The sequence below is a fragment of the Tetrao urogallus genome (genome assembly GCF_951394365.1).
Source record: "Tetrao urogallus genome assembly, chromosome: 11".
In the NCBI taxonomy this organism is placed as follows: domain Eukaryota; kingdom Metazoa; phylum Chordata; class Aves; order Galliformes; family Phasianidae; genus Tetrao; species Tetrao urogallus.
In genome coordinates this window covers 14,460,675-14,487,954 of record NC_136824.1, presented here as the reverse complement: position 1 = coordinate 14,487,954, position 27,280 = coordinate 14,460,675, and the positions used below count along the sequence as shown (strand labels likewise).

The 27,280-nt window shown below is 40.1% G+C and overlaps 1 protein-coding gene across 2 annotated transcripts in view; it reads right to left on the bottom strand.

The window, feature by feature from the left end:
• The window catches only part of TJP1 (tight junction protein 1), a gene marked incomplete at both ends in the record, with an annotated part of 157,401 nt that overhangs the window by 37,053 nt on the left and 93,068 nt on the right, over positions 1-27,280 (bottom strand). For both annotated transcript variants that reach the window (XM_079540676.1, XM_079540677.1), the window contains 3 exons: positions 1,219-1,321; positions 1,534-1,658; positions 5,886-5,942. In XM_079540676.1, the coding sequence (XP_079396802.1) occupies positions 1,219-1,321; positions 1,534-1,658; positions 5,886-5,942 (285 nt within the window). The remainder of the gene's footprint in view (positions 1-1,218; positions 1,322-1,533; positions 1,659-5,885; positions 5,943-27,280) is intronic.

Below are 27,280 nucleotides of genomic sequence, written 5' to 3'. Positions count from 1 at the left end.
ATAGCATTGCATATTTTAATGCCCTCTCTTTCCTTAAACCCACCAGTCAGTCACTGGCACTGCTAAAAACTTTTTTACTAACATGTAATCTATTGTATACTCAAGCGTGTTACTGACTGTAACTCTCTTTACCTTTGAAGCCTGCCAATATTAAAGTTGTTTATGTAGGCCACAGAAACAAGGGAACATTCCTGATAAAAGTTCAAAGTCAGTTTGCACTAACACAGATGGCAGTTTCCAGAATAAAACCCGACTGTCTCCAGGATTTCATTCCCTACCATGTACCAAATAAAGATATACACAGAAGTTCTGCCACTGATTTTCTCCAGATAGGTATAGAAAACACTTATGTCTATGATCAAGCAACATACAAATACTGAATCCTACAACACATATTTAGGTTCCAAAACCTGCACAGCTCACGATAACGTTATTTTTTTCTAAGCTTTAAATAATTGCTAAACCCACAAGTGTAAGACATGGCACAATTTTGTGCAATCTTGCTAAAGCACACTAGAGCACTTGAAATCTGCCAGCACTGAAGTTTTTCCACAAGCCCCTAAAGCCCATTTTCCTAAATTAAGAAGTCAAACGTGATTTCTACTTTTTCCATAATGTAAAAAAAAGTACTCAAACTTCTATAGAAAAACAGTTTACTACCCTCTAGTGATCATCTGTTCTGTTTTGCTAAGTTCAAAAGCCAGCCAGGCACTTTGAATAAGCCTACAAAATTATAGGAATTAAGGTAATTATACTTTACTTTGGCACGGCATTTGCTGAGACTAAGAACTACATTTGTGCATGAGTAGTAGGTAAGGATCTTTAGCATACAGTGCCAGTGAAAGACTTGATAAAAGAGCACTTGGTAATGAAAAGAAATATTAAACAAAGCCAAGAATTAAACTTTTGGCAACCTGAGGACAACTTTACTACAAAGAAAAAGAATCTTTACTATTTGTTGCCATGCTAACCAAACACGATTGTTTGGTTAGCAAACCAAGTGATTGTTCATACTTTAAGAGAGAACATTTTGGGTGACTCATGTGATAACCATGTCATTATCATCCCTTAAACCTGAAGCATCTTTCAGGTAGGTATTACGCAAGTACTCCGCATCATGTATGTATCTGTATGTATATCAGCAAAAATTATGCCATTTCAATTCTGCTCTGTAACTTCTGAATTTAAGCATCCTTAAGTCTGTGGACATCCACTTACAATTTTGGCATTCTTCCCACTTTTCCTCAGCTGCTGAACAGCAAATGCATGCTCAACATTATCCATTGAAACTCCATTAACCATCGCAACACGGTCATTTTCTCTGAAAGAAAAAAAATATGAAAATGTGGATTTTAAATACTTGATTAAGGAAAAAATAACAAGGGCTGAGCTTCCCTGAACAAATAACACATAGTATAGACCTACTATATAAAGAGTATATTGATATCTTGAGAGCCAAACAATTAGGACGTTAAGCAACCACCAAAAACACAAATGCCCCAAATTAGAATGCAGCTGTATTTCGGCACTTACTGTAGCAGTCCTTCTGCTGGGCCTCCTTTCAGCACATCAGAAATAACTATTGAGGTCTCACCACTCTGAAAGTGAGGATTATCTCTTCCTCCAGATATTGCAATACCAAATCCAAATCCAGGGGCCTGTAACGCAACAAGAGAACCAATTTTACTTAATGTTACTCATATGGTAACAATTTACTGCATAAAACATGGAGAGAAATACAGCTTTTTGGAAGAAGGATTAACAAACCATGCAATGCTATGCAAGCCACAAAGAAAGCTATTAAAAAATTAGAGTAAAAAATACACTTTTAAAATAAGGTTATTTAATAATTGTGTAGGGGCATACCTTACTGCTTTCTTTTTACACATACTTAACTTCCTTCAAGGAAGGCTGAACATCTTTTCAAACACATTCCAGCCAGATCAACCAGAAGTCATGGCTGAGATTCAAGAATCGCTAAGTGAAACCCTGTGCCATGCAGGAGGGCAGGATAAAGGCTCATAATGATCACTTAGAACCAGAACTGCAGGTCAGGTTTTTAATTCAATTTTAAATAGTTCTCAAAGCAAACATATATAACAGCCTATAAAAACACGCAACAAGGAACTTTCCAAAACAGTAACACTTGCAAAGGAAACATTTCTCCCCTTCCTCATGCTACTGTTCCTTCTTCCAGTTTTCCAATACCATAAGAAATAGAACAGTTTGCACTGTACTTGGGTGGGAAGAGGGAGGCAGAAGAGAGATGCAGACATTTATATCAAACTTCATTTAAATGAAGGTCTACCTTTCCTTAAACCATAAAGACACATACAAAAAAATATATATATTTCTCCACTCATGAAAAGAAATACAATCATCACTCGAATTCAGAAACACAGAAACTCACTGTAAGCCTATCCTGTCACTTATCATTCTGTTTTTGTTAGAGGAGATCCGCAAACCAAATCAACAAAAGCGAAGGGACAAGTTTCATGCTTCACTGTTACAATGTCCTTCTCATCAAGCCTGAAACAATGCAGTCTCATATGCTGGAAGTAGTCAAAAAAAGGAGTACCACTCTGAGAAAAGCTGCCTGACAATATGAAAATGAAGGCTTAAGAAACAACCCACATTGGAAAACACAAAACAAAAACTGAATTTTTTTTTGAAAACGTACGAGCTCAAATAAATAAAGCTTCCCATAACCTTTTGCCTACTGCTTCTCATTTTATCCCACTGCCTAACATCAACCTAGAGCGACAAACTGAACTGCACTCAGAGCTGTAAAACTGAACCTAGTTCTTAAAGAAAAATCTCCAAATTTGTGGAGGGAAATAACCGGATGATCACTATGGGTTATAAGATACAAACATGCATCTTGCTTAAGCTGCCTTTTATTTACTTGTAACACTTCACAAACTCCCATCAGATGACATAACAGCAACACAAGGAAGGGCTGTGCTGCTCCGCTCCCACAATAAGGCTGCATGGGAGAAGCAGAAAGGAGCGTACACACATGATTTTTATTTTACTGGGTTAAGAAACTCATCTAATACTTCAATACTCCAATTCTCCAATTCCAAGGATGAAAAAAATCCCACTTCAAACCTGAAGTGCACTCAGAATCACAGTTAAGAATATAAAAATATAAATCTCTCAGTAAAAGGAACTGCAGCTACTGGAAAGCTTTAACTGAATCTGAGCCTGGCTCAGTCTCTTAAGAGCCATATAACAGCCCACAAAGTTACAAGTGTAGTAAAGAAATGGAAGGAAAAAAAAAAATTGGTTTTTAAGTTCAAGCTGCTTTTTCTCCCCCAAAGAGGTTTGTAGTACATCTTTTGACAGTAGTGCTGGAATTCACTAAGTGCCATGTAGTCAGATCTCCTTTATGCTGTTATAGGCTCTGTAAGATATCTGAAACAGATGGATCAGGAGTAGTTTAAAATTAAACATCTCATGTCTGAACTGTGGCAAAGCACCTGAACTGACACACGTATACTGCAACTACTGGGATTAAGAGCACTCTGTCCCTAATTTGTAATGACACCTCTTGAAAGCAAAGGTAATAGAAAAAGCCCTGCAAGAGGAAGTGAGAAAAGGATCATTCCTCAGCAAGAACTTCTTCCATAAAACACTCCCTTCTCTTTTCTAAGTCTCATCCTCCAAAGACTATCCAGCATCATAACCCCTTTTTAAAGGCCCATTACCAAACAAAACAACCCCCTCAGAAAAAAACAAACAAACCAACCAAAAACGTGTATGCTTTCAAGGTATATAACACTTCTGAAATGCCTTTGGTTACTACTGAAATTGATTTTCATGTTTACATTTTGTCTACCCTTACAGAGCACAAGAAGAGTTAAAGGAATACAACTCCAATACAGACAGCAGCAATGGAGTTATACCAGAGAACAGTACAGGTTTAAAACAGAAATCTGTCAGAGCTGGACATACCAACAGAACAAAAATGGCTCTTAGAACATGAAAATACAAAGTCAAGAACATTCTACGTAACTTTGCTCACACACATATACATATTGCTTAAGCTACTTGAATTTTCCTTCTGTTTTCAAAGCTGGTAATTATAGCAGAGGTCATCCCTTCTAGTAAGTTTTTATTTAAAAAAGTTGAACAGCAGCTAATTGAATTGAAGAAGCAGCCACATTGCAGAGGCTTTCTTTGGGCATGGGGAAAAGGCACCAAAGATCTGCTCACATCTCTGTATTTCTCTGCCTCTTCCAAGGGGACTTACCAAAGTTATATTCTCAACCAGGTTTTTCCATTGTCTACCTTCCATTTGTCTACCTTCAGTTCCAGGGTAAATACTGACCAAATGAACTACAAGGTAAAAGACCTTTGCAGGCATACCAAAAATAAAATTAATAACACCACAAAACAAACAAACAAGAAAAAGCACATGGGAAGCCAATACTGCGATGCTTAACTTGCTGCTATTCTATAAGTTCAGAGGCTTAGTGCCAGTCCATTAGTTGCAGCCAGCTCACTGCCCTCAGCTAAGCCTAAATAAAAATCACACTGACTTTTCAACATCTCTTTTAAAAGAAAGCAAGTTCAGCTCTTCAAATGCATTACATGGCAGACAATGGACTGTCTCCAGACAGTTCCGTAGCTCAGCAGAGGGCAACAGATGAATTTGCACAGAAATACTCCTCAACCACTCTAAAGTGTTGTTTTGAGACTATTCCAATTCTGCTAACTTCTGCATGTGAGAATGCAACAAATTTGGTAGCATTTCTTCTCTGACAACTAAGCAGAAATAACTTTATGTTCTTGATAACCTAGCATTATAAGAATGTCACAGGAAAGTCTGAAGTTTAGCAAATAAGCAAATACCCTGAAAAACTCTTCATAGTGCCGAGAATAAATTCTAACTTTCTATTTGTTTAACATTTGCCAGATAAAACCTACCACAGCGTTGCATTATTCCTTTGTACACTGATTGAACTCACTTTCATGTTTCATTAAAGTTATCACTTAGATTAATCAGAATAAGATCTCTTTCCAGAAAAACCAAGCTACCATTAAATCTACCACCCAGTTTTGTACTGCTATAGGATTTTTCATTTCTAAATAACACCAGCACTATTTTAACCAACAGTAAGATAAAAAAAAAAAAAGAAAAAAAAAAAAGTCACGTTTAAAAAGTTTCACAGTGTGACTGCACAGCTTGCAGAAGAAAATAACAGGGGCAATTACTTTCAGAAAAAACATTTGTTAAAAAACTTTCTGGGCTGTAAAGCGTAGTAAACTTGAAGAGTCACCTAGAAAAGTAGTGCTGTGTGTTATCATTTTTACTTATTTACTAATTGCTTCTCTTGTATGGCTTTCTGATAGCTACACCAGAAACTGGTTCACTTTAAGAGTAGCTCAAATAAGAAAAAAGTACAAAGGTAGAAATTGTCTCCATTCACTGATCTCTACTACACATTTTGTCTGAAGTGCATATTTCTGTTATCTAATCACCATTTTCAACACTGATTTAACAGAAATGTTAATCAAATTAGACAGTTTTGAATACATTTAGTTGTATTCAACCACACTGCTTTAAGCCTTTGCAACTCAAAATGCAAAACAATCAGTATGGTTTCTGTACAGTCTTTAATGCATGAACCCTTCAGTTTCTAACTACTTTCGGTTATGTGCAGAAGCATTTGTAGGCAGGCTCATCTTAGAAATTTAAACTGAAACAAACAGATGAAATAGAACTACTATCACACAGCTTTTACAACGCTTCTAAATTTAAACAAAGGGATAGGACAGTTTCCTTTTCTTTCACTTCCTGACATCTGGCTTTTTCCTATTGTTTTCAAAGCCTACCAGCATCCTGAGTTAGGCACACACAACCAATTGTATTAGCTTACCCTGTGAAGAGTCACCGTGTGTTGTTCCCATATAGCTGTTTCTTCCATTGTTGCACTCTAAGGAAAGAGAGAAAACAAAAATCAGACTTCCCCATACAGCATACAGTGAAAAGCTGTAATAACTGTATAGTATCACAAATAGGAATTTGCACTCAAAATGACCATTTTTATTCATACTGAACAGTAACAGAAGAGTTGGCTCACTTGTTAGATACTTCCCACCTTTATATGTCACATCTGAACTTCCTGTGCTCTTGGTCAAGGGGGGGGATGTGGATTCAGGAAGCAGAACTTAACAGGCATGAAATTTCTGATCATTATATATATCACTAACTTTGGAACTAGGGAAGTTTAAAGGGAAGAACTACAAGAAACCTATAATGCAGTCTCTCTAGGTTGCTCCTTAAGCGCACAGTAAGGTCCAATGCCCACTTCAGTTTCCCACCAGGATCACAAGTATAACACACTAACTTTCACATTTGACACTTCATGAACGTTCTGCCTTTTGCTTGTTCTATAGTTGTAGGCAGATCACCACCAACTCATCGTGAGCACCCAGCTCTGCAGATCACAGTACCCATGCAACTGTGTTATGCTTACAGGTCACTTAACAGACTGCAGATCAGTGTACACTAATTTCTTCACTCAATGCCACAGTACCACAGAAATAAATGAGGTCTCAGAAAAGGAACAGGATTAAACAGTAACATTATGGCAATGTTTACATACTTGTATTTCTGCCTACAAGAGCAGACGCTCTAGACGTGCCACAAAAAACATTTGGAAAAGGGGAAAATGGGCTGGGGGAGTTAAAAATGGAAGAGTCAAAGCCTTGAAAACGGGTAGAGAGGCAGCAGGAAATACACAGCAAGCAGCAACAACTCTCCTGCTGCCACATTCTGCCTTTCCATAGGCAGCATCCCATGTTTTGCTCCATATGCACCCTCTCACAAGTAAACAATCCACTAACTAAAGCACAGAATCACAGCAGAAACATCTCTGAAGCCAATCAGAAAGAAGCACTCAACCATCATTACAGTAACACAGTCATTACAACAAAAACGTTCCCAATTTTCATCCAGTCGTACATAATTACAGAAAACTGCATCAGAAACATTTAGTCCCACTATGAATATCTATGAAAATTTAATCCACTTCTCTCACACCAGAATTTGCAACTACATTTAACAAGTGAGTTCTTCTCATGTTCCCAGAAAGCTTTAGGTCTTTTTCCTCTCTGCATTTTGTGCTCCAATTTCAACAGCTTGGATGTGTTACATTACAGCTTATTTTTCTTTCAGGGTTCACTTCTCCTAAAAACGTTGGTGCAACTTAATTGGCAAACACCTCCTTCCATCAGTTCTCTCACTCAGCACAGGGTGCTCCTCTGCATTAGAAATCAACACAACTGGAGCCCCAGATTAGATTCTTTCCTTCCAGTTAAGTATTTTAAAAACACAGCTGATCAATTTTAGCACAGTAACAACTTCCACAAACAGTGCCATCTTTGAAACAAAATAGAATGTTCCACTTGCTACACGGTTAATGAATACTGATTTCCTTCCCCATTCGTGATGCTCTCATTCTGTCTTAGTTTTGGCAAGTGTTTCTCAGGCTAAACATCTCAACAAATGAAGAATTATCTCTGCACGTAAACTTCCAGGAGAAGTTTTTAAATAACTCCAATTAGGAAAAAGGTGAAACAGAAGTACAAGAACAGATTGCACAAGTTGCAATAGACATTTTAACCAAAACAGGCAGCCCTACCTGCATCAGGTTAGTCCAGTTAGCAGAGAAATGAACCCAACAGCTCACTAACCACACCTGTCCCAGGCACGTCACACCCTTCGCCTTGCATTCGGAGCACCTGCCTACAGGTCAGTTTGAGCCACTGGGCTAAAAGGCAGCACAGCTCCAGGGCTGCCAGCTGCTGCTGCTTGTTTTTGGAGCAGGGCACCCGAAGGCACAGCTCAAACACACTGCCTGCTCCTGGATACGGCAAAGGCTGATAACAAGTTATCCAGCTAAGCACTGCTCATGCTGAAGCTGGGAGAACTGGTAATGCTGAAGTGGGAAAGATATGAGACGAGCTGGTAAATTTCCAACAAATAAGAAAAATTAAACTGGTCTACTCAACGTGTTTCTAAGAACTAAGACAACATACCTCAAAGCAAAACAAAGCAAACCCCCAAAACTTGCTTGCTACCACACAACTTAATCCACCTTTCTTTCTCAGCGCAGCCACAGTGCTCATTGGTCATTCACTGACTGAGCTACCATTTCTAACTTTTCTTCCCAATTGGTTTCCTTTCTGTAGCTCAGTCTTTCCACTTCCATTCTGCTCCGTTTTTCACTTAAGTAATCTCTTCGTCTACTGCTACTGCCTCCCCAGATTTTGCTACTACATTCATTTCAAGTTCACAAGAGTTGGAAACATCAAATATCCATTAGTCAGATAGCAAACCAAGTAATATGTTATTTTCATTCTTTCTGCATGCCCAAACAGTCCAATCCAGAGCAGTTAAAACAGTTCAAAGGCAGCCTGAGGTGAGTTGCTGGCTTTAACACAAACTGCATAAGTGAGTTTGCTTCTTGTCTGTGAGGAACTGCCTTCACTCATAGATGACTAAAAAGTCTGATGAAGACTCACGGAGGTGCTCATCCCACCAGGCACTGACAGCTGAGGCACAAAAACTAGCTCTTGCTGCTCTCCATCAGCCAAGGTCTCCATTGAGATGCTGCTCTTCGACATGACCCACACTGTGGGTATGCTAATACTGTATTCTGCAGGGAACATTTGAGTTTCACACCTCTTATGTGGATATAGGTAAATCCCAAGTGTGTAGAAAAAGCAGCTATTAATTAAGAGGTGGGGGCAGACAGCGTTAAGTTAGCAGTGATGGCACCAGCCCTGCTGCATGCTGCTGCCAACGTGGTATTCAAGACAACATTACCAATATTGATTTGGGGAAAATGAGGTGACTCAGCAGGAAAGCAAATACACACCACTAGAAACCAGGATACGACAATGAGATGCTACAGTCTAGGGCTGGAGTAACTCAACAGAAACCATTAAGAATTTTCGTAATGCAAGAGGCCAAGTAAATCTGTAGACTCATGCTGTATCTATATTGGCTGTGGTTCTCTAAGAGAAACTGGAAGGAAAGGATAGTTATCATGACTTTAGCATTAAAAAGAATAGTTTACATTATACTTATTCTTTACTAAATCAAAATTTCCTTAAGCTCATTTGAATCACCTTTACGCAAACTGTTAGTAGAACTACCAGTTCTGTAGATGGCTCCTGAAACTGTCTTCTCAGTTTTCAAGAAGATATAGATGAGACTGCAATTCATCAATATGCAAATAATTGAAGTTCTTGATCTTTGGTATTGCTCTGAGATATAAATTCATCTAACTAAGCATCTTTTCATGAAGCTCCCTTTGTGGGCTTAGAGTCCTTCACAAGGTACAACTTTTTTGTACTCCTATCCACATTTCTTTGTTTCTTTTCTAAGGGTGGTGTTTTCCTCCCCCAACCTTCCCCTCCACCCCCACTTTGTTCCTCTGTGCTTTTTTTTTTTTTTTTTTTTTTTTAAATATGCCTTTGTCATACCACTTTTTCTTTGTGCATTTCTGGGTACATGAATACACACACAATACAATTTTCCCAAATGAGTAATTCGGTACTCATGCACCAAGATTTTTCCTCCAAGCACCATCCAGGAACAAAAGCCTTGCTGACTGCCAGTGCTGCCATGCTTCTGGAACAGCACTGCTCCCTTTGCCACTCCTGCAGTTGGGAAAGCTGCAGTCAGCAGCAGCACCAGATCTACCTGCAGGCTGCAGAAGACAGTTCAAGTTCACATTTGGAAAGATGCAATTCAAGCTAGAGAAACCAGTATCTCATGCCTAAAAATAATACAAGGTTCCTGCGGTGAAGTTTCTTCCACTGTAACACTCACTTTTTTCAGACTTCTGCACTTACAAGATGGCTACACTGAAGTCAAAGCTGCCATCTGCTTTTGCAATAAAAAAAGAAAAAGAAATTAAAAAAAAAAAAAGAAATAAAGTCTGTACCATAACAACTAGCATTTGGAACTGTTGTAAGAATTTCTGCAGGTTTGAGTACTACTGGATTATATTTATCATTCAGTTAAAAAAAAAAGACCTAAAGGCAATAGCCCAAACAATGGCTTCCTGAGGAAGTCCACAGAAGGAAACCGTATCTTCCTCAGCCAGCTAGAGCAGAAAATGAAGAGGTCACTTCCCCCCCAAACATGCCATCTCTCGGCACATACTTGGAGCAGTGCACTGCTTCCAGCACCAACCAAGAGAACTTCCTGCAGACACTCACCTCTGTCCTTACTGCTTACTCTATAACCACCATATACTCCAACAGCTTAGTTCCAACTGTCTTATGTGGATACCACAAAGGCCTCTGTTAATTAAAAATCCTTTTTCACTGCAACCAGTACAGAGAGGATAGAACCCTACTATCAGATTGATTTTATCAATTGAAAAATCTGAGCTTTTTCTTGCATACTCTTTATGTAAGATACTCACCACCTCACATTCACTCTCCAAGCTACCCTAGAGCCACTGAACTCTAACTTGATACCTAAGTTATTTCAAGCACTGGGAGACAAGCTCTAGAGCTTGTGTACTCAGAGAAGAGGGTGCTCAGAGGCAGGACAGGCACAGCAAGCTGCACACTGCTGGAACTTGCTGTTTGCATCCAGAAGCAAGCAAGACTCCAGAATGGCCTCTCAGTCCAAACCTCACCCAGCTCTCTGCACAGCCACAGGTTTCCTTGGCTATTGTTGCTCATGGAGGCAACACTTAAATCAGCAGAGTCTAGTTCCAAAAGTTTTCAGACATTCTAGAAACCCTCAAATGACAAAAATATGCAGAAGCTAGGGGGAAAAATGCATTTGGGTGGAAGGAAAATGTTAGAAAATATTAAAGAAAAAAAAATCAAAACCGGATTATAATCCAGTTATAGTGCAGTATTTATAGAAGTTTTTATGTCATAGGCTTGCTGAATGCTATTATTACAGAACAACACTCAGGAAACTTGTAGTAATGCAAAACAAACCAGAACATAAAGACCCCAAAGATGCATCTCAGTCATAGGTCAGGTTACTTCAGGTGCTGAAGAGCAGCACTCAAACACCCTGTTAACAGTATCTGCCATCAGCTAAGGAAAGCTTACTTGCTCCATGATCTCTAAGGCGTGGGAAAAATGCTTTAGAATTTGGGATCCTCATTTGTTTTGCTTCTTTCCATTTTGCTTTCCAGCTGGCAATGAAATCATGTACAATCACAAACTCCCAAGTGCTGGCAAACAGCATTTCAAAGATCATGACTTCCAGGCTAGTACACTAGCAAAATGGAACCAAAAATCACAGCAGAAGAGAAATACAAAATACAGCTTATTGCCTTGCCTTTGTGTTCAGATGGAGTGATGGTGCCACTGCCACAGGTAGGCTTTTTTTTTGTCTTTAATTTCTCCATTATACTGACTGAAGTCAGCATTATTAGGACAATGATTAAAAAAAAAAAACTAGGTTATAGCTTTCATATATTGCTGAAAGCATTCATTTTCTCTTTAGAGATCATCTTTAGTTCAGATGTGAATTTCTCCAGTTCAAAGACAAGATTCTCAAGAAACACCATCTAATGTTTTAACTCTTTGCATCTTCAGGTGCTGCCTGAAAAGCACCGTTTTAGCACCAAAAACTGCTTAAGCAGCACACTTTGCCCTGCAACTAGTTTCCATTCTCAGAAATAACCCTACCCTCTGCTCCCTTGTTATGTTCCTGCATGCTATGTGGCCACATGTAGCTGATTCTACCTGAGTTGGCTCCTTATCAGTTTGTCTCATCATTATGTAAGAAAACTTAATCATACTATTTCAGTTTTATTTAGGAAACTTGAGTCAACTTCATGCACCTGGATATCGCTTTTTAATTCAAAATGAAAAGATAAAGTGCATACAAGTGTGAGATATGGACACCAAAAGTTGCAAACATGTAGCTGGAGATCAGAGCAGCAGTCAATGCTCAAGAATCTCACTGTAAGCAAGAAGGCTGTGACCTTGCTTCTCCTCCAGATCATTACTCAGTTACCACACACTGCACCAGGTAAACATCCACTTCATCTGTTACACTCTGAAGATCTGTTAAATGAGAGCCTCTGGAGAGGCAACCATATCCCCCAAAGACACGGTAGTCCTTTTCCCAACATACTGCTCAAAGCTTTCTGGCATCACTCAGACCAAACATACATTTAAGAGGTTTGCATGATACTTCAATTTACAGATGCCATGCTATCTTCAGAAGTTGGACAACAACACACATGAAATGACACATGTTAATCTTTCTTTAAAGATGTTCTAAGTTTCTTCCTCTCAACATCATCTATCACTATCACAAAGCTTTGAGTTAAGTGCCCTTCCCTATTTGTGACAACCAGGCATACAGATGTCTTCCAATTTTGGGGGTCAGTTAAGAAGATTCAATTTCAGCAGCCACACAGTTACTGAAGCATCTGCAGCATACACTGTAATTCTAAGCTTACATTATCTTTGCACATTCAAAGGAGGTAAATGAAGAGCCAAGCACACAGAAACACGGGACTTGAAAAAAGAGGAGACAGCAAGTAGTGTTAAATATTAGGCAAGTTAAAGGTTGTTAGTGACTTTGTATAAAGGAGACAGTAGTAACAAACAGTTTGGTTTAAAAGGTACAAAACAGGGAGAAAAGCAGCTTTTTGTCCTTGATCTTTAAATTAAGGATGAGGAGAAAAAAGTATGAGAGATCAATGAGAGAGAAGGGATGAGAATGAGAGCAGCACAGCAACACCCTGCCTGGGCACACAGGTTCACATCGGCACAGCTTGCTCAGCTGTCAGCAAGGACAACCTAACTGCACTTTCTTATCAGCAAGCATGGAAAGTGCAGAACAACCTTTTTCCTTGTGAAACAGGAGTATTCCCATCCTACTATAAAAGCTCATTTTGCATTACTTCATTGTAACACAAGTACTCCTTTCCCAGTTTTCCAAAACATGTTCCCTGCAAAAGGGGAAGAGTTACCTGGCTTAAGCAGACACAACCTAGTGCTCTTCAGTGATACCTCTCACCACTACTGCTGCTCCATCTCTAGCCATACACACATCAATTCGCCGGCTATAAAAAGGAGGTTTCCAGAAAACACATCAACTATTACTGAAGAAAAAATATACATGCTGCAATTGTCCTTACATCTGATTACAAAACTAAAATACAGCAGTGATTTAACTCAAAAGCAGGTAGTGTTGCAAGTTCAGAAACATATAATGTAAAAAAGTCAAAGCAGTGTTGATGCATGCTACCAATATTTAAATTCAGAGCAGAGTCCCTCCTACGTTTGCAGCAAGCCGTCATGCTGTGCTCGGTAGCCTGCAGACCTACAGATGAACTCCGGCCCCACAAGCAGCTTATTGCTGCAGCTTAAGTGCTTATCTTTTACCAGTCCTTTTTGTTTAGTGTCTGCAGAACAAATCAATTAAAGTTATCGGCTGCTAACAAAGAGAAAAAATGGAAGTGACTGTACAAGTTCAGCTACAGCATACCTGGGGGAAGGGGGAAATGGGTCCTGCATGAACCCGGTGAGTGGGCACCCAATGCCGCTGCAGAGCAAGGCACAGCAGCCACTGGATTTAAGCAACCTGTCCCATCAGAACCAGCAGAATTGGAAGAACAGCACTCAAGAAGAAACAGGCTGCTGTTTGCCAACACAGAGGGCTGGGAGTAGCAGCAGCAACCTCAGCTCAGCACTGCTCACATTTTCAGGGCAGGTTCTCCTCTGTTTGCAAAGCCAATTGAACCGAATCAAGGAGCCAAGGGGCTGAGTGCAGAAGGAGCAGGCAGGCAGAGAAACTAACAGAAGAGAAATGGAAGCCTGGTCTGGTGGGTTGTCAACCACGAACACAGGAGCAGACATAGCACAGAACACACGTAGCAGTGTGCACCTGCAGTTATTGCCATAGCACCAGCTGCTTTACAAGGGACATGTCATGCTTTGTAGGTAGTAAGAAAAGTACAGTACAGTTTCTTCACATCCAGTCCTTCCATGTTTATTGCACATTTGTTCCCAAACTTAAACATAACCATACACAGGGGTTTGAAAAATATGGGTGTTTCCCTTCAGAAAGATAAACAGGATTCATTGTTATCAAAGTTTCACAAACACGCTTTTATGGAAAATATACACATACATATTTTTCCACCTTCCAGTTTATTATCTACCCATAAAAAAAAAAAAAAGTAAAATAATCATTGCTTCCATCTGTTCAGACATCACGGCCCCTAACAAGCACAAGAGAAAAATACCAGCAGCTCCACAAGCAAGGAAGAACCAGGAAAACATTTCCACATGTTTCTCTCCCTCCCCTTCCAGTGACATGCAACAGCAGCAGGAACACCCATGTCACCACAACCAAGCCAGAAACACCTTTCTAAGGTGATGAGAAGCTGTGGTAGGAATAAACAGCAGCAAAACCAATCCCACTGGGGAGCCAGGACCAAGCAAGAGGCAATGAATGCAGGCCTGAGCTACCGCCCAGTGCAAACAGCTGCCTGATTATAATCCTCCCCTGATTTTCTGCTGGCAGTGATCCCAGCCTTGCCTTTCCCTGTACCAGTGGTTTACAACCTTTTCCAATTTGCAGATTTCCCTCCCCCCCCCCAAAAAAAAAATTGGACGCAAATTGCCATATATTAAAACTTCAGATGAAAAGTAAAGCAAGCCTTTTCAACAGCAGCATGCTCTTGGATTTTTGGTTTTGGATTTCCTCTTTGCTGACTGCATCCATATCCCACCCTAACAATCCAGGGGCCGCCAGGAAGGCCAGGCCAAAGAACACCCCAGTCATTTCCTAACTCAACCAGGTTAGGAGAAACATTGGCTACAGTTTCTAGAAGAAAATTACAGCAATTTGTGGACAAGAGGCTTTACACAGGCTTCAAATTAAACTCTGAACGTATTCAGACATACATAACCATGGTGCCTTTTCCCATCCCACCCCACAGACTCACAGCTACTGTTTCCTTTTCTATTTGCACATCAAAGCAGGGGAAGGGAGCAGGGAATTAACTCTGCAGCATTCTTTGCTGACCAGGTCAGAACTGCCTCGCAGCACTCCGCCTTACACACTCAAGGCAAAACATCACACCTGATATCAGACAAAAACTCACTCTCTCCATAAGTGCCGTTTGGTTGCCTGCCAGTTATTTTGACCACTGCAGTTCAATTAACACACCAACTTTTATGTAACACTTATCATACAAGTTCAGAAAGCTTTGTAAGTAAGGAAATAGCAGAAAATTTGCTATGACATACAGCTTGGAGGTCTTTGTGCTGCAGCTTAAACTTCATCTTCCTTTTCCCAAGCTGATCATTTAAGATGATAACAAATAGCAAAAACAACAACAAAAAAGATCCCAATCCACCGTTTAACTTGCTTTAAAATCTCACATGCTTTAAGCCTGGCATACTTAAAACCACCAGAAACCAAAAGCTAACCTCAAATTAAAATATCTTTGTGACCACTTTTAAGAGTTGATATAAATACAGAAGCAAAACAAACTGCTGTCTCCTCCCCGCAGCTGCTTTGAACACACAGCAGTGTAACTTCTCTTCCCACAGTTTCTGCATCTGCACAGTAAATCAGACTATATAAAGAACACAGGATTATATTCTTCATCAAAACTGCATTGCGCCCCTTCATCACCACTCTGGAATGCACATTCCCAATTAGGCAATAAATTACATGGGCAAAATGATTAGGGCTACTTTAAAATATGTGCTGTACTTCTTTCTGCCATAAGTGCATCTGTAATTACCAGGAACTGTATTTAAAAAATGAAGGGCTTTGGATTTGTGAGGTATCAAACAAGGATAAAATTCCCCCTTTCAGAAAGTTCAGTTTCCACTTCAACTTCAAAACCACAAGAATCAGAATTTCATCAGCATGACATTCTGGTTTGCAAACTGAAAAAGGATCAGGTTTATACAGCCTTCAGCTCACCCCTCCACATGCCAGCACTCCTTGCTCTTTGTGGCACAGAAAGCAGCTCTCAACTTCCACATTGCAAACGCAGCATTTCTAAACCCCGCATTCTCAACTCAGCCCTTTAACTCTTGAGCTGTATATCACATCACTATCATAGGGCTAAATGTCTTGCACAACAACTTGCCACCCTCCTGCCCTCAGGTCTTCCTCGCCAACAGCAGCCCGTGTCTTTGGTATCCGAAAGTCAAGGATCCAGGAAGTCATTTCTGTGACAGCACATCTTTTCTGAGCCTTCATAAATCAGCAACAGAGTTTGAGGACCGCTGCATGATTTTTGTTGTTATTAAAAGAACTTTGTTACAAGACAAAACAGAACAAGTATACTTCAAAGCTCTTCTCCTGTTCCACTTCTGCTTTACATCTTGCAGCTACACGGCAAGTAAACTGAAGACACATTTTAGCTGTCTAGACGTGATTTCTAAAGAACTCTGTGTCAGAAATAGTGAACACATTATGTCTCCAGGAGCATATATCAGTTTGCATATACATAGCACAGTGCTGCCATTTTTTCTTAGAAGCAAACTTCTTAAATATTACAGGAAAATGTGCAAGATAAAGCAGTAAGCTTCTTTCTCCTTGTGTACAGTACTTCTCAACACTTAACTGACATTTGTCTCATGACAGAAGTAAGGATTTGGGTTGTTTTTTTTGTCCCCTCACACCAAAATATTAGTCTACTTCAGCACAGGATAAAAATATGAGAACATAAGCAAATTTAGCTAAGCCACGACCAGTCCAAGAAAAGAAGCATCCAACATCATGAAAAGCAACACTCATATATGCTTTGGCTTCCTCAGACTCATTTTCAGAATTATGAAGGAGGAAGAGGAGTTTGTACTCCCTACAGACTCTCAACAACCCCCCCCCCCCTCCCCCCCCCCCCAAATTACTGTACAGAAATGAAAATAAAGCTGTGTAAATACAGGCATTACTTTAACATCCATCACAACTTCCAAAAAGGGAAATCTGGACATACCAGCATTCTAACAGATGAAGGTCAAACAGCAAATAAAGGGGTTTTTAGGAGAGTTCTTGTTACAATTTAACCATTGAAATTATCTCCTGGAGTAGTCAGCTTAACACCTTTTATAAGCACACAGATGAAAAGAACTATTTACATTTAAATACTTCTATTTAAATCTGTGACTTTGCACAGGTAAGACTCATCAAGCGAGAAATCCCCCACAGAAAATCACTACAGAGACATACCCACACAAGTAATAGTGGATATCACAGCTTCAACCTTACTTTGAAATAGTAATCAAACAGGCAATAAATAACAGAGGCAGATAAGCTTTGTATTTAAGAGGCACAGCAGCTTCTCACATGCCTTTCTCCCGCGGTAATCATCATTTCATAAAGAATACTCAGTTGCCAGACAGATGACAGCAAAGATGATGACAAGCATGTAGTGTATTTCAGAACAGGAACTTCACAAACAGACTGAAAATAAAAGTCTACACATACCTACTCAGACATGCTACCCGTCGAAACCACCTCTTGGCAAGCCCTTCCCATCTGTGCTTAATGGGCAGATGTTTATTTAGTTTACTCAGCACATTTTTCGAAGTGAAAAGGCATGAGTGACATTCTAGCTGTTTATCCAACCAACTGGAGAAGAAACTGGATAAGCTCTCCGTTAAAGCTGAAATGCCTGCATACGTTTGGCCAAATGCCTGTATAATTTCAGCCAATTACCTGTTTATCCTAGGTTACAGCCACAGTTCATTCAACCATTGCTCCAAAAGCTCTCAAGTTACACAACTGCAAGAAATAGAATGGGGAAGGAAGCAATTGAATCACCTAGAAACCTGCAAAATCAGCTAAATTTAAGGGAAAAAACCAACCACTAAACATTCTTCTTGGATGAGCAAGAAACCTTAAGAGATAGCTTCAGAACACCAGACAAGTCTGTTTGATGAGCCAATGTAATGGAAAATGATATCAGAGGCCACAGCTTGAAGAAAAAATAGTGAAGGCTTTTGAAACTATTTGAGAAGTTGATGACTCTGAAAAAACTTCCATGGTTTTTTTTTCCCCCCATAGGAGAGGTTCTAAAGAAGAAAATGGCCACGTACACAGGCAGTGTGATAACATTTCCCCTATATTAGGATAAAAGAACTTAAAAGATTAAACTGCGGGGGGGAGAGGGGAGAAAGAGGGAAAAGAGCTTCAGTATCATTATGATTTACAAATGTGGGTATCATTTGACTGTCATCAAATGACAGTCCAACTTAGGTACAACCTTTCAGAGAAAGGTTTAAAATCTTAAATTCAATCATCCAAGTCAGGATAGAATCAGCTGGTCTAGCTCCTTCCTCCCACTGAAGGAAAACTGTCCTTCTGTGTCCCTCATCCAAGTCTTTTTTTTTTTTTTTTTTAATTCTTACTTATTCTTACACAGCTGGCTAGGAAAACTCTACCTCCTATTTATAACACCGAGGGTTTTATTCCAAAATTCTTAAACCACTGATAGTACAGCAAAGTTAGCTTATTCTTGTCTGCACACTTGCAGACAAACATTAGTAGGAGAGCACACTAACTCTGTTACACAGGCAGGCCATCCACCTTGTTATCTCCCATAACTCAAGAGCAGATAAATCAGAACATAACCAGAAGGGGAATTTTATAAAGCCCTATTGTGTAACATCCCTTTTTAGCATCCTGGAAGCTGTGATCAGAGTCTTCAAGAAAATCTGAGTATGTGACTCGAAATCAGTAAAGAAACAGCTCATTTGAGAAATACTATTGTTTCGGTCCTGCTACTTCTTACAAACAATACAGGATTAGTCACTAAGCCAACACCTGTAGCTCTTGCTCAAGACATCAGAGCTATGCTGAGGTTAGAAAAACACAATTGGAACCGACCTACTAGGAAAAGGAACTGATCTACAGGAAAAAACGGCTCATCAAACAATCTTCAGACACAAAATGAACACAATGGTGGTTGTACAAAACAGGAGTTAACTGCCCTAACAGCTGACCAGCCTAACAAGAAGTCCTACATTTCTCAGGACATTCCAGGCAGCCATTCAGCTCCCTAAAACCCAGAAAAAAAAACAAGTGATCAGCCTTTTGCTGAGTTAATAAGATGAAGTGGCTCACCGTGTAGCCAGACAAGTATGATTCAGAGCATGAGGCAGTAGACTGCTTAGATACAGGGAAGGAAGCATTGTTCCACTACCATGAAGTTACATCAGCCAACCTTTTGTAGAGCCACATCACTTACAGAGACTGCTCTAAAAAGGACTTCCTTTTTGTTACAATACTCAAATGGAAACGATTTTAAAAATATTTGTTCATATTACCTCTTATTCCCCTACCTATTTTTAAAGCATTTAGAAAACAGAAGTTGCATCGAGGCCCCACCCTGAATTTCTTAACACAGTGAAGAACCACAGCAATTATTATACTGCAGTCTTCCTGCTAACACACTGTAAAACACCAGAAGTGGGACAAATAAGAGCAAAGTAACATTGATTACCTGTCTTCTGAAGCCTTACTACTGAGAACAGTCCACAAGCCAGGGGTGAGCAATTACCACCCTGCAGCCAAGTCCCAGGCTGTGATCAAGTCAAGGACAAGTGCCATCACTTCCTCTCAACTGAGGTAATTCACTTCTACACCAATGTATGTAACATGCTGACATTCTGCAACAGATTTCAGTTAAACTTGTGGTACACAGACTTTTTAAGTTTCAAATCCAGAGCCAATGTCACACATCCTTCAGAAGACAAAAAACACCCCTACAAAAAAATCCCTGGAGAAATGGATGTTTCAGCCTACCTTACTGATGTGTTAATGAGCATCAGAGGCAGTGAAAAGGCCACGGGGAGGCCAGAAGCCTAAGCCCAAGTTAGGTTACAAGTCCAAAAGCTCTGCATGCAGGCTAAAGCACCAGTGAGGCTTTAGCTCAGACTAGCCTTGGCTTTATTGTCTTCGTAATCAGCACTCTGAAGGAGTGCATGTACTTGCATGTATGTTATTGTATATCCTTTTTTGGCACTTGTGCTGCTCTGTCCAACTCCTTCTGTCAGCTGGCTCATCTTAATAAACTGAGAAGGGAAATAAATAGGAAAGAGCACAAAAAAATAACTTTTTAAATAATTGTAGTGACATGAAGTAAAACATTCAGAAGTCAGCCAAGGATGGGAGGTGAGGAAGATCATTTTGTCACATCTCTTTTTGCTGCAGCAAGTTTTCACCATCTTTGCCAACACTTCCTTTCAGCAGAAAACAAAAATCACTCCTCTCAAAGGGAAAACAAACAGAACACTCCATTGGATAAGATCTACTTTATTTACTGCATTATAAGATAATGTGATACTTACAGTGCAAAAAAGGTAAAGACATTTCAGGATCACATTGGAACATAAGAAACATCTAGGTTAAAATCCAAGTTAGGAAAATAAGTACATTTAAGCTAATCACACTATTTGACAGGCATTAAACCTCCCAGGGCAGAGGCCCACCAATTGTCACACTGCAGTGTCGGACAACCACACTGCCACTAATGGCAACAGTGCATCGAATCTGCATTGAAGCATCAGAGAATTAAATAAGAAAACCAAACAATTTTCTAAGTGAATTCCCAGAATTACATCCTGGCTGCAACACATTGGATTATTTTGCAAAAAACTGATCTGTTTTCTGTTCATCCAGACCAGCAATTACTTATTTTTGAATTATACTTTCATAATTATCAGAGCAAGAACAGCCTGCATTTTAAATGCTTTTACTAATCATCTAGTTATTAATAAATTAACAAAAAGTGCCACTTATTTCAAATCTTTCTAAACTCATTCATAATAGAATCTTGTCTCACTTTCCAGACTGTGATTAATAGAATTTCTTTCTACTCATCCTAAAAATTACACTCTCCTAACTGTACTACAACACAATTAAAAAAGAGGCAGAAATTAATAGCACCACACAGCTTCAGGTTGGTGAATACAGGAATGGGAAGAAGTCTTCCTTCCAGGTACAGCCCTAGGAAGATACTAGAAATACAGTAGAAGTAGGGGAACACCTGCAGTCACCACCAGCCCTCCAAGCAGGCAATGATGACAGGCTGCACAGAAGGCTCAACTCTAAAAATTATATCAACAAAATCCTTGAACACTTTCTATTTCTCAGCAGAAAATTATTGTTGTTTAATCCAAACCTACTGAAAAGCTCGAACAGGCTTAGAATCAAGGTGCAAGCAACCAAGAGATTATATTCAATATAAACACAATCAGTAGAGTCAAAGGTTAAGTTGCGAGTTGGTAAACTTTGCTCTTTGTTAGTAATGGACGACTCTTTTTGTATAGGCTCGTTTGGATTACACTTCCAATTCAGGTGAGTGTGCAGCTCCCTGAACTGCAGCAGGATTCTCTAAGTGAATTCAGAAAGCAGTTTATCCTTGTAACATTCTAGTCAGCCTACTGGAATTAGAGTTTCTCATTTTCAAATTATTTTTCCACTTTCAGTGCCTGACTTGCAAGAATCACTATCAGCTGTTAATATAACTAAATAAAAGGTAAAGAGATTAAACAAGGAAATCAAGTCAGTTTAGTTCCCTATTCGTGCCCAAGCCCTACTTCTCATACTGAAGGAGCACAGTGACTGTACACAACAGCCGTTCAGCATCACGCACAAAAGATAACGTTTATTTATCAGCTTATTCCTGTTCTTCCCAGCAATTCAAGACTAGACACTAGAACTCTAACTTCTCCACGATGCATGCTCCATTTCAGCAAACCGCTGCTCACAGTACTGGTCATCACGATAAAAGACCATTGTTTTCTAATTCTCTCCCTCCCCCTTCGTGCCCAGTCACACACTCCCCTCCCCTAATCCTCACACTCTTTAAAACACCACATCAACTTTTGCAGGCTGCCTGTTCGAAGCAGCTCTAAACAAACCACACAAACCAAAACTCTCACACATGACTATTTTTGAAGTGAAAACTAAGGAGAATACAATTTAACCGGAGACGAGTCAACAGCTGGGCCTAGATGAGAGCAGTGCGGCATCCAGCAGGAAAGAAGCATTGTTACAGAAAATGGGGGCTAGAAGCAGGGAACGAGAGCCAGCTTTGTTCACAGCCGGTAGCCTAAGTGCCTATCAGTCAGCAAAAGCATTCTTAGCACGGCTGCACCAAAGCTTCCTGCAGCCGGTCCGCACGTGACAGGCCCGCACAGCAGCGCAGGCGGCGGCCATCCCCGCATAGCAGGAGCGCCCCAGAGGTCAGCGCTTCCAGGCATCTCAGCAATCTGGGAATTGCCTCGGCTTATCGCTTGGAAGCAACATAATTACACTGCTTGCAGGGCCGGGGCAGCAGTTTGTAGCCGTGATCTTTTAGTCAGCTACAGGTCATGTACAATTTTTAAAAATACACGAACATTAAAACATGAAAAAATCCACTTTTTCAATAGAAAAAAAAAGTGAAACTACATTTTTTTCCTGATGCTGCCTACGGTGTTCTCTTGAGTAACTGAGTTTTGTGAGTTTGGTTTTTTGTTTTCTTTAAGGTGACCAAAATGCTGAACATTCTACAGAAAACTGATTTTTCCCCATACAGACAATGAGCTAAACCTACTGAATAAAAGGCCCCATGTTAGAGTTAAAAGGTAGAGAAAGTAAAACCTGGATTCATGCTAAGTTTGTGGCACTCCCTACGAAAAGGGGTATTCTACAAAACAAAGTGAAATGCTTACTTCCAGCTGCTCAGAAGCGGAGCATTTCACTCCCAGCAGAGCAAGTCAGCCAGCAGTTCTACTCAAAGATCTTCCAGCAACAAAAGGGGAATGGGGGGTGGGGGAGGCGGCGGAACAGGACAGCGGATTCCATCAGCCTGCCTACCTCACAAGCCTCAGCAGCACTGCAGTAAATTCCAGCTGCTCCAACTCGCTGCTTGACCCACGTGTTTCTCTCCCATCACATACCAACCTGACGACAGAGCTCACCCAACAGGTACCAGCATTTGCAACTTGCCACATGCTATTTACTTCACCCTGTCCCACAGAGCCCTTCTGCTGTACAGATGACTACTGCCTGCTTGCTTCACCACTTAATTGCCATCCACTAATAAGTGTACTTCTGCTAGTTCTAGGAGCTCTAGGAGACTTCATGCTCTTTAAGTCCAGAGGAGAAAGCAGGAAATAACATCAGTGAAAAATATAAAAAGTATCACAAAAATTCTCAATTTGATCCTAGAAAAGGGAAAAAAAGCCCATACAGGACTTTCCTGACTGCCTGGTTTTGTTTAAATATTTTTTTTAATTGTCAATAGCTATTTAAGAACTGATTCGTGAAAGAGGGGATTAATATAATTAGAAGTTCAGCCTAGCAAAATGCATGCTGCAAAATTTCCCATTGAAGTTAAAGAGACATTTCCTTTCTGTTTCCATTTAAAACTGAAACGTACACACAGTATGACATAGGACAGAAATCCCACCCCGATGTGAATGGAGCTAGATGCACAGCCAGAGATAGTGCTCACATGAGCAGTAACCCAGTCATTTAGCAGATATCCTCATAACGCTGGGAGGAAAAAGGCAGGAGCCAGAACACTGGCCATTCTGCAGGAACAATGACCTCAGCAACTGCCAGCGGTGCCTTCTTACCATTGTTCACTCTTCCCGAGATAAAGAGGCATTTACAGACAGCAGACAATGCAACAAGCAAGAAAGCCTTCCACGTTTGCACCGCTTTATTTCAGATGAATCATTTCAAGCTTACATAACATCAAAGGCAAAGAGATTTCTACCATTTTGAAAGACAAATGTACGCTTTGGTCCACATCAACCTGCATCCCGAAATTCCTCTTGACAGACAGCTATCAGGCAAAGATTACCAGACAAGAATTACGAGATTTCACTCAGAACAAGGCATATATTACCCTATCTTGTATCTCAGATGGCAAACATATCCAAACAACACACTGGAATACAGAACGGATTCCTGGGAACAGCATATCAGCACAGAAACTTGGACTAGCACTAGAATTAACCTGGTAAGAAGCAGTAGAAGGAAAAGGGATTTAGCAGAGACTCACATGCATTTTCCATTCCTATTTGCAATTCTTCTTAATGCATACACCCACACCTCCTCTCCAGAAACAGGAAGGCAGGAAAGACATTCGAGGAAGCAAATAAATATGGGCAAAGGAAAGCCACATTCCTGACACTTGGTTACAAACACAGCTGTTATCAGACAGGGTTTGGGGGAGCCTGCTGAGGTGGTGCTCTCACATGGAAGGGGAAGGTAGAGTGTGAAAGCAAGGACTTCTGACCACCCCCCCTTCATGCTTACAGGCAGAAAGACAACAGGAGTTTCCATATGCCAGCATATGTCTTTCCTACAGTTTCACAGAAATTGTTACCACCTTTTGAACTAATTTAAACTATCAGCCCGTGCACAACTGTGAGCACTGAGCTCAGTGCCTCCTGTCCCTGAAACAGCACACACAGTACTCTCAGAAAGGTGGGCCCTTCATTTACCTGCGTCCCATCTAGGTCCTACCTAAACGACCACTTACACCAACACAACCAATGACTTTGGGTTACACTTGCTTTCTTGGCTATCTTCACAATACTTTAAAAAAAAATAAAAATAGAGAGGAATTTAAGAGGAAGCAGCTTGATAAGTCATCACCATACTAAAGATACTGCTCTTTCCCACTTATCTGGGAATATTTTCAGATAAATGTTATAATTGAGGAGGATCATCCAAACCAGTGTGTGTGATTATTCCCATTATTTCCAAACGCAGCACAAGAGAAGATAAGCAGTAGATGCATTTCAGCATATTTTATTCTCTCTTTCTGGACTTAACTGTAGTCTCAGGAGGCCAATGTCAGGGATTATTTCTCATCTGAACTTTTGCACACTTTTCATTTTAAGTGCTTGGAGTAGGTTCTGAAGTGCTTCCAGTTTGCTCTGGAGTCTTACTATCTAGAATTTTGTAGAACTTTGTCCTTCAAACTGTTCTTTATTTGCTTTAACATTTAAATTTGTTATGCTTTTCTTTCTCCTCCCCATTCATTGCCTTCAGTTCTATTACACAAAGCAGTAACAAGCACAGGAGCTAGCATTACAGATGCAAAAAACAATACAGCTGCAACTTCAGCAACACACCTCAGCTCCTATTATGGTTCTTTCAGAAGTTGGGTCTGATTGTATCATCTTGATTTAGAATTGCAATCTTCAAATACAGCTATTCAGTTAGTCTTGATGAAACACTTCTGTGAGTAAGCCTTAGTCATAGAACACCAGGTTTCACAGTAGTCACTTGGAGAGTCCAGACACCTCAGCTTTTGTGATAAGATTCTCACTGCTGGGGAAGGCAGATGCAAGAAAGGAGTGAAAAGCCTTTCTGTTTCACAAAGGTCTATGAAATACCAAATGGCAAAGGCAATGCTCAGCCAAGACGCTGAATCAGAAGAACCTGGTGGCAGGCAGAACGTTGAAATGATACAGTTCCTTGGTTATTAACTTCAGAAGGCAACACTGCATATCTCACCTTTTCAGACGATCAAAGATCTGCTGCTGACCATAGTGTAAACAAAACTCTGATAAACAGAATTCTGATATGAAGTCAAGAAGCTTCCTAACTGCCCCCCAACAAGACAATATTCCACGCTCCCGTCAGGCAGTACTTATTTTTCTGTTTCACCACATAAGAAACATAGAACCAGAGGGTCAGTAGGTGCAAGATGTGTATGACAAACAAAATGTTCAGCTACATACTGACAAGGTACTTTTACAGATAGATCCCCTATCTGAACCTCAGCTGTTCCCATAGCAGCTCTAGGGGACACCCACCCTCTAACCACCACCAACACAACTACAATAGCACAACTAGGAAACGTACACAGCCGTTCTACAGACTGCACCTACAGCACGACATCCACTTCTGATAGAGTGTATCCTCAGTTCAAATCATTACTGTGCTGTTTATAAACAGTGGACCTTTCTCATTTCCTTTAGCTAAATACTCCCCTTTTGGGGAGCACTGATCTACTCCTCATCATTCAAAGGAGTCAAACAAAACAAACCAAATGAAGCCCACTTAGTTTTCTCATGAGATAACCCTCCAGGAATTTCCTTTCCAACATAGCCATGCTATTAACAGAGGGGCTCAACCTGTAAATGATGGCCAATCACTTTCCACAGCTCACTCTCAATACTGAAGGAAACACAAGTTCTTTTGTCAGAAAGCCATGCCTCCAAGCTTGGCTTCAAGATCTTAATACTCACTAGAAATACTATTTCAAGGAATCCAGATTTACGGGTTCACCAGGAAAACTACCTCACGTGGGGTTATTCAGAACAACGTTGTTCCAAATAACACACAGGAACAACGCTGGGTCAAACAAGATCCACTTTTTCCAAGAAGCATCCTGTGCTGACAGAGTTAACACGATCTGGCCTTCTCCCAGATATAATTGTGGGGAAGCCAGCCATCAAAAATGAACATGAATTACAGATTTATTACAAGCCTTGGAAATTGTTCAGATAAACAATACTTGCCATACCTAGCCCCAGGTACTGTTCTGATCCCATATTAATTACACATCACTAATTGTTTGATAACTTTGATAACACATTGTCAAGTAATACCTTTTTAAGAGTTACTTCTCCTTGAGTTCTACAGTTTTGGTAATTTGAACTGTTACATTCTGCTACAGACAACTTACCCTTACACAGCATGACTGAAGACAATCATATTCCCAATATTTATTCAGTGAAGATGACCACACTTACTTCAATTTTGCCACAGGGAATTCATCCACTGCAAGTCCTGTTCTACAGATTCATTTATTAAAAAAGCCTGCTAAAAGACCAAATCAAGTATTAATTTCAAGTAATTTCGTATTAATTCCCACCATGGCTGCCATTATCCCACCATGCAAATACCCACTCTGAAAAATAAACATTCACGTGGAAAATGAACTTAAATCCTTATGTGTTTTTAAATGCAATTTGGACAATTGTATCTTCTCCAGAGTGGTAGAGCACACTGATTTCCACTCAGTGCAAGTAAAGAAATGGGACAATTTGTTAAATGATTGCTGACCTAGTAGGGCAGAGGGAAAGACACTGCTGTGGACCCCATTCAAACCAGGCAAGAACAGGCTATGCAGTCCCATGGGACTGTGAGTTGAAAACTAATTACTGCCTGGTTGAGGAGGGGTGAAGGGAAATATTTTGCAAGGAAGCCTCTAAGATAGATCTTAAATGCAAAAAGGCAATGGAGAGGAACACAGAGAAACTACAAATCAGTGAAGGT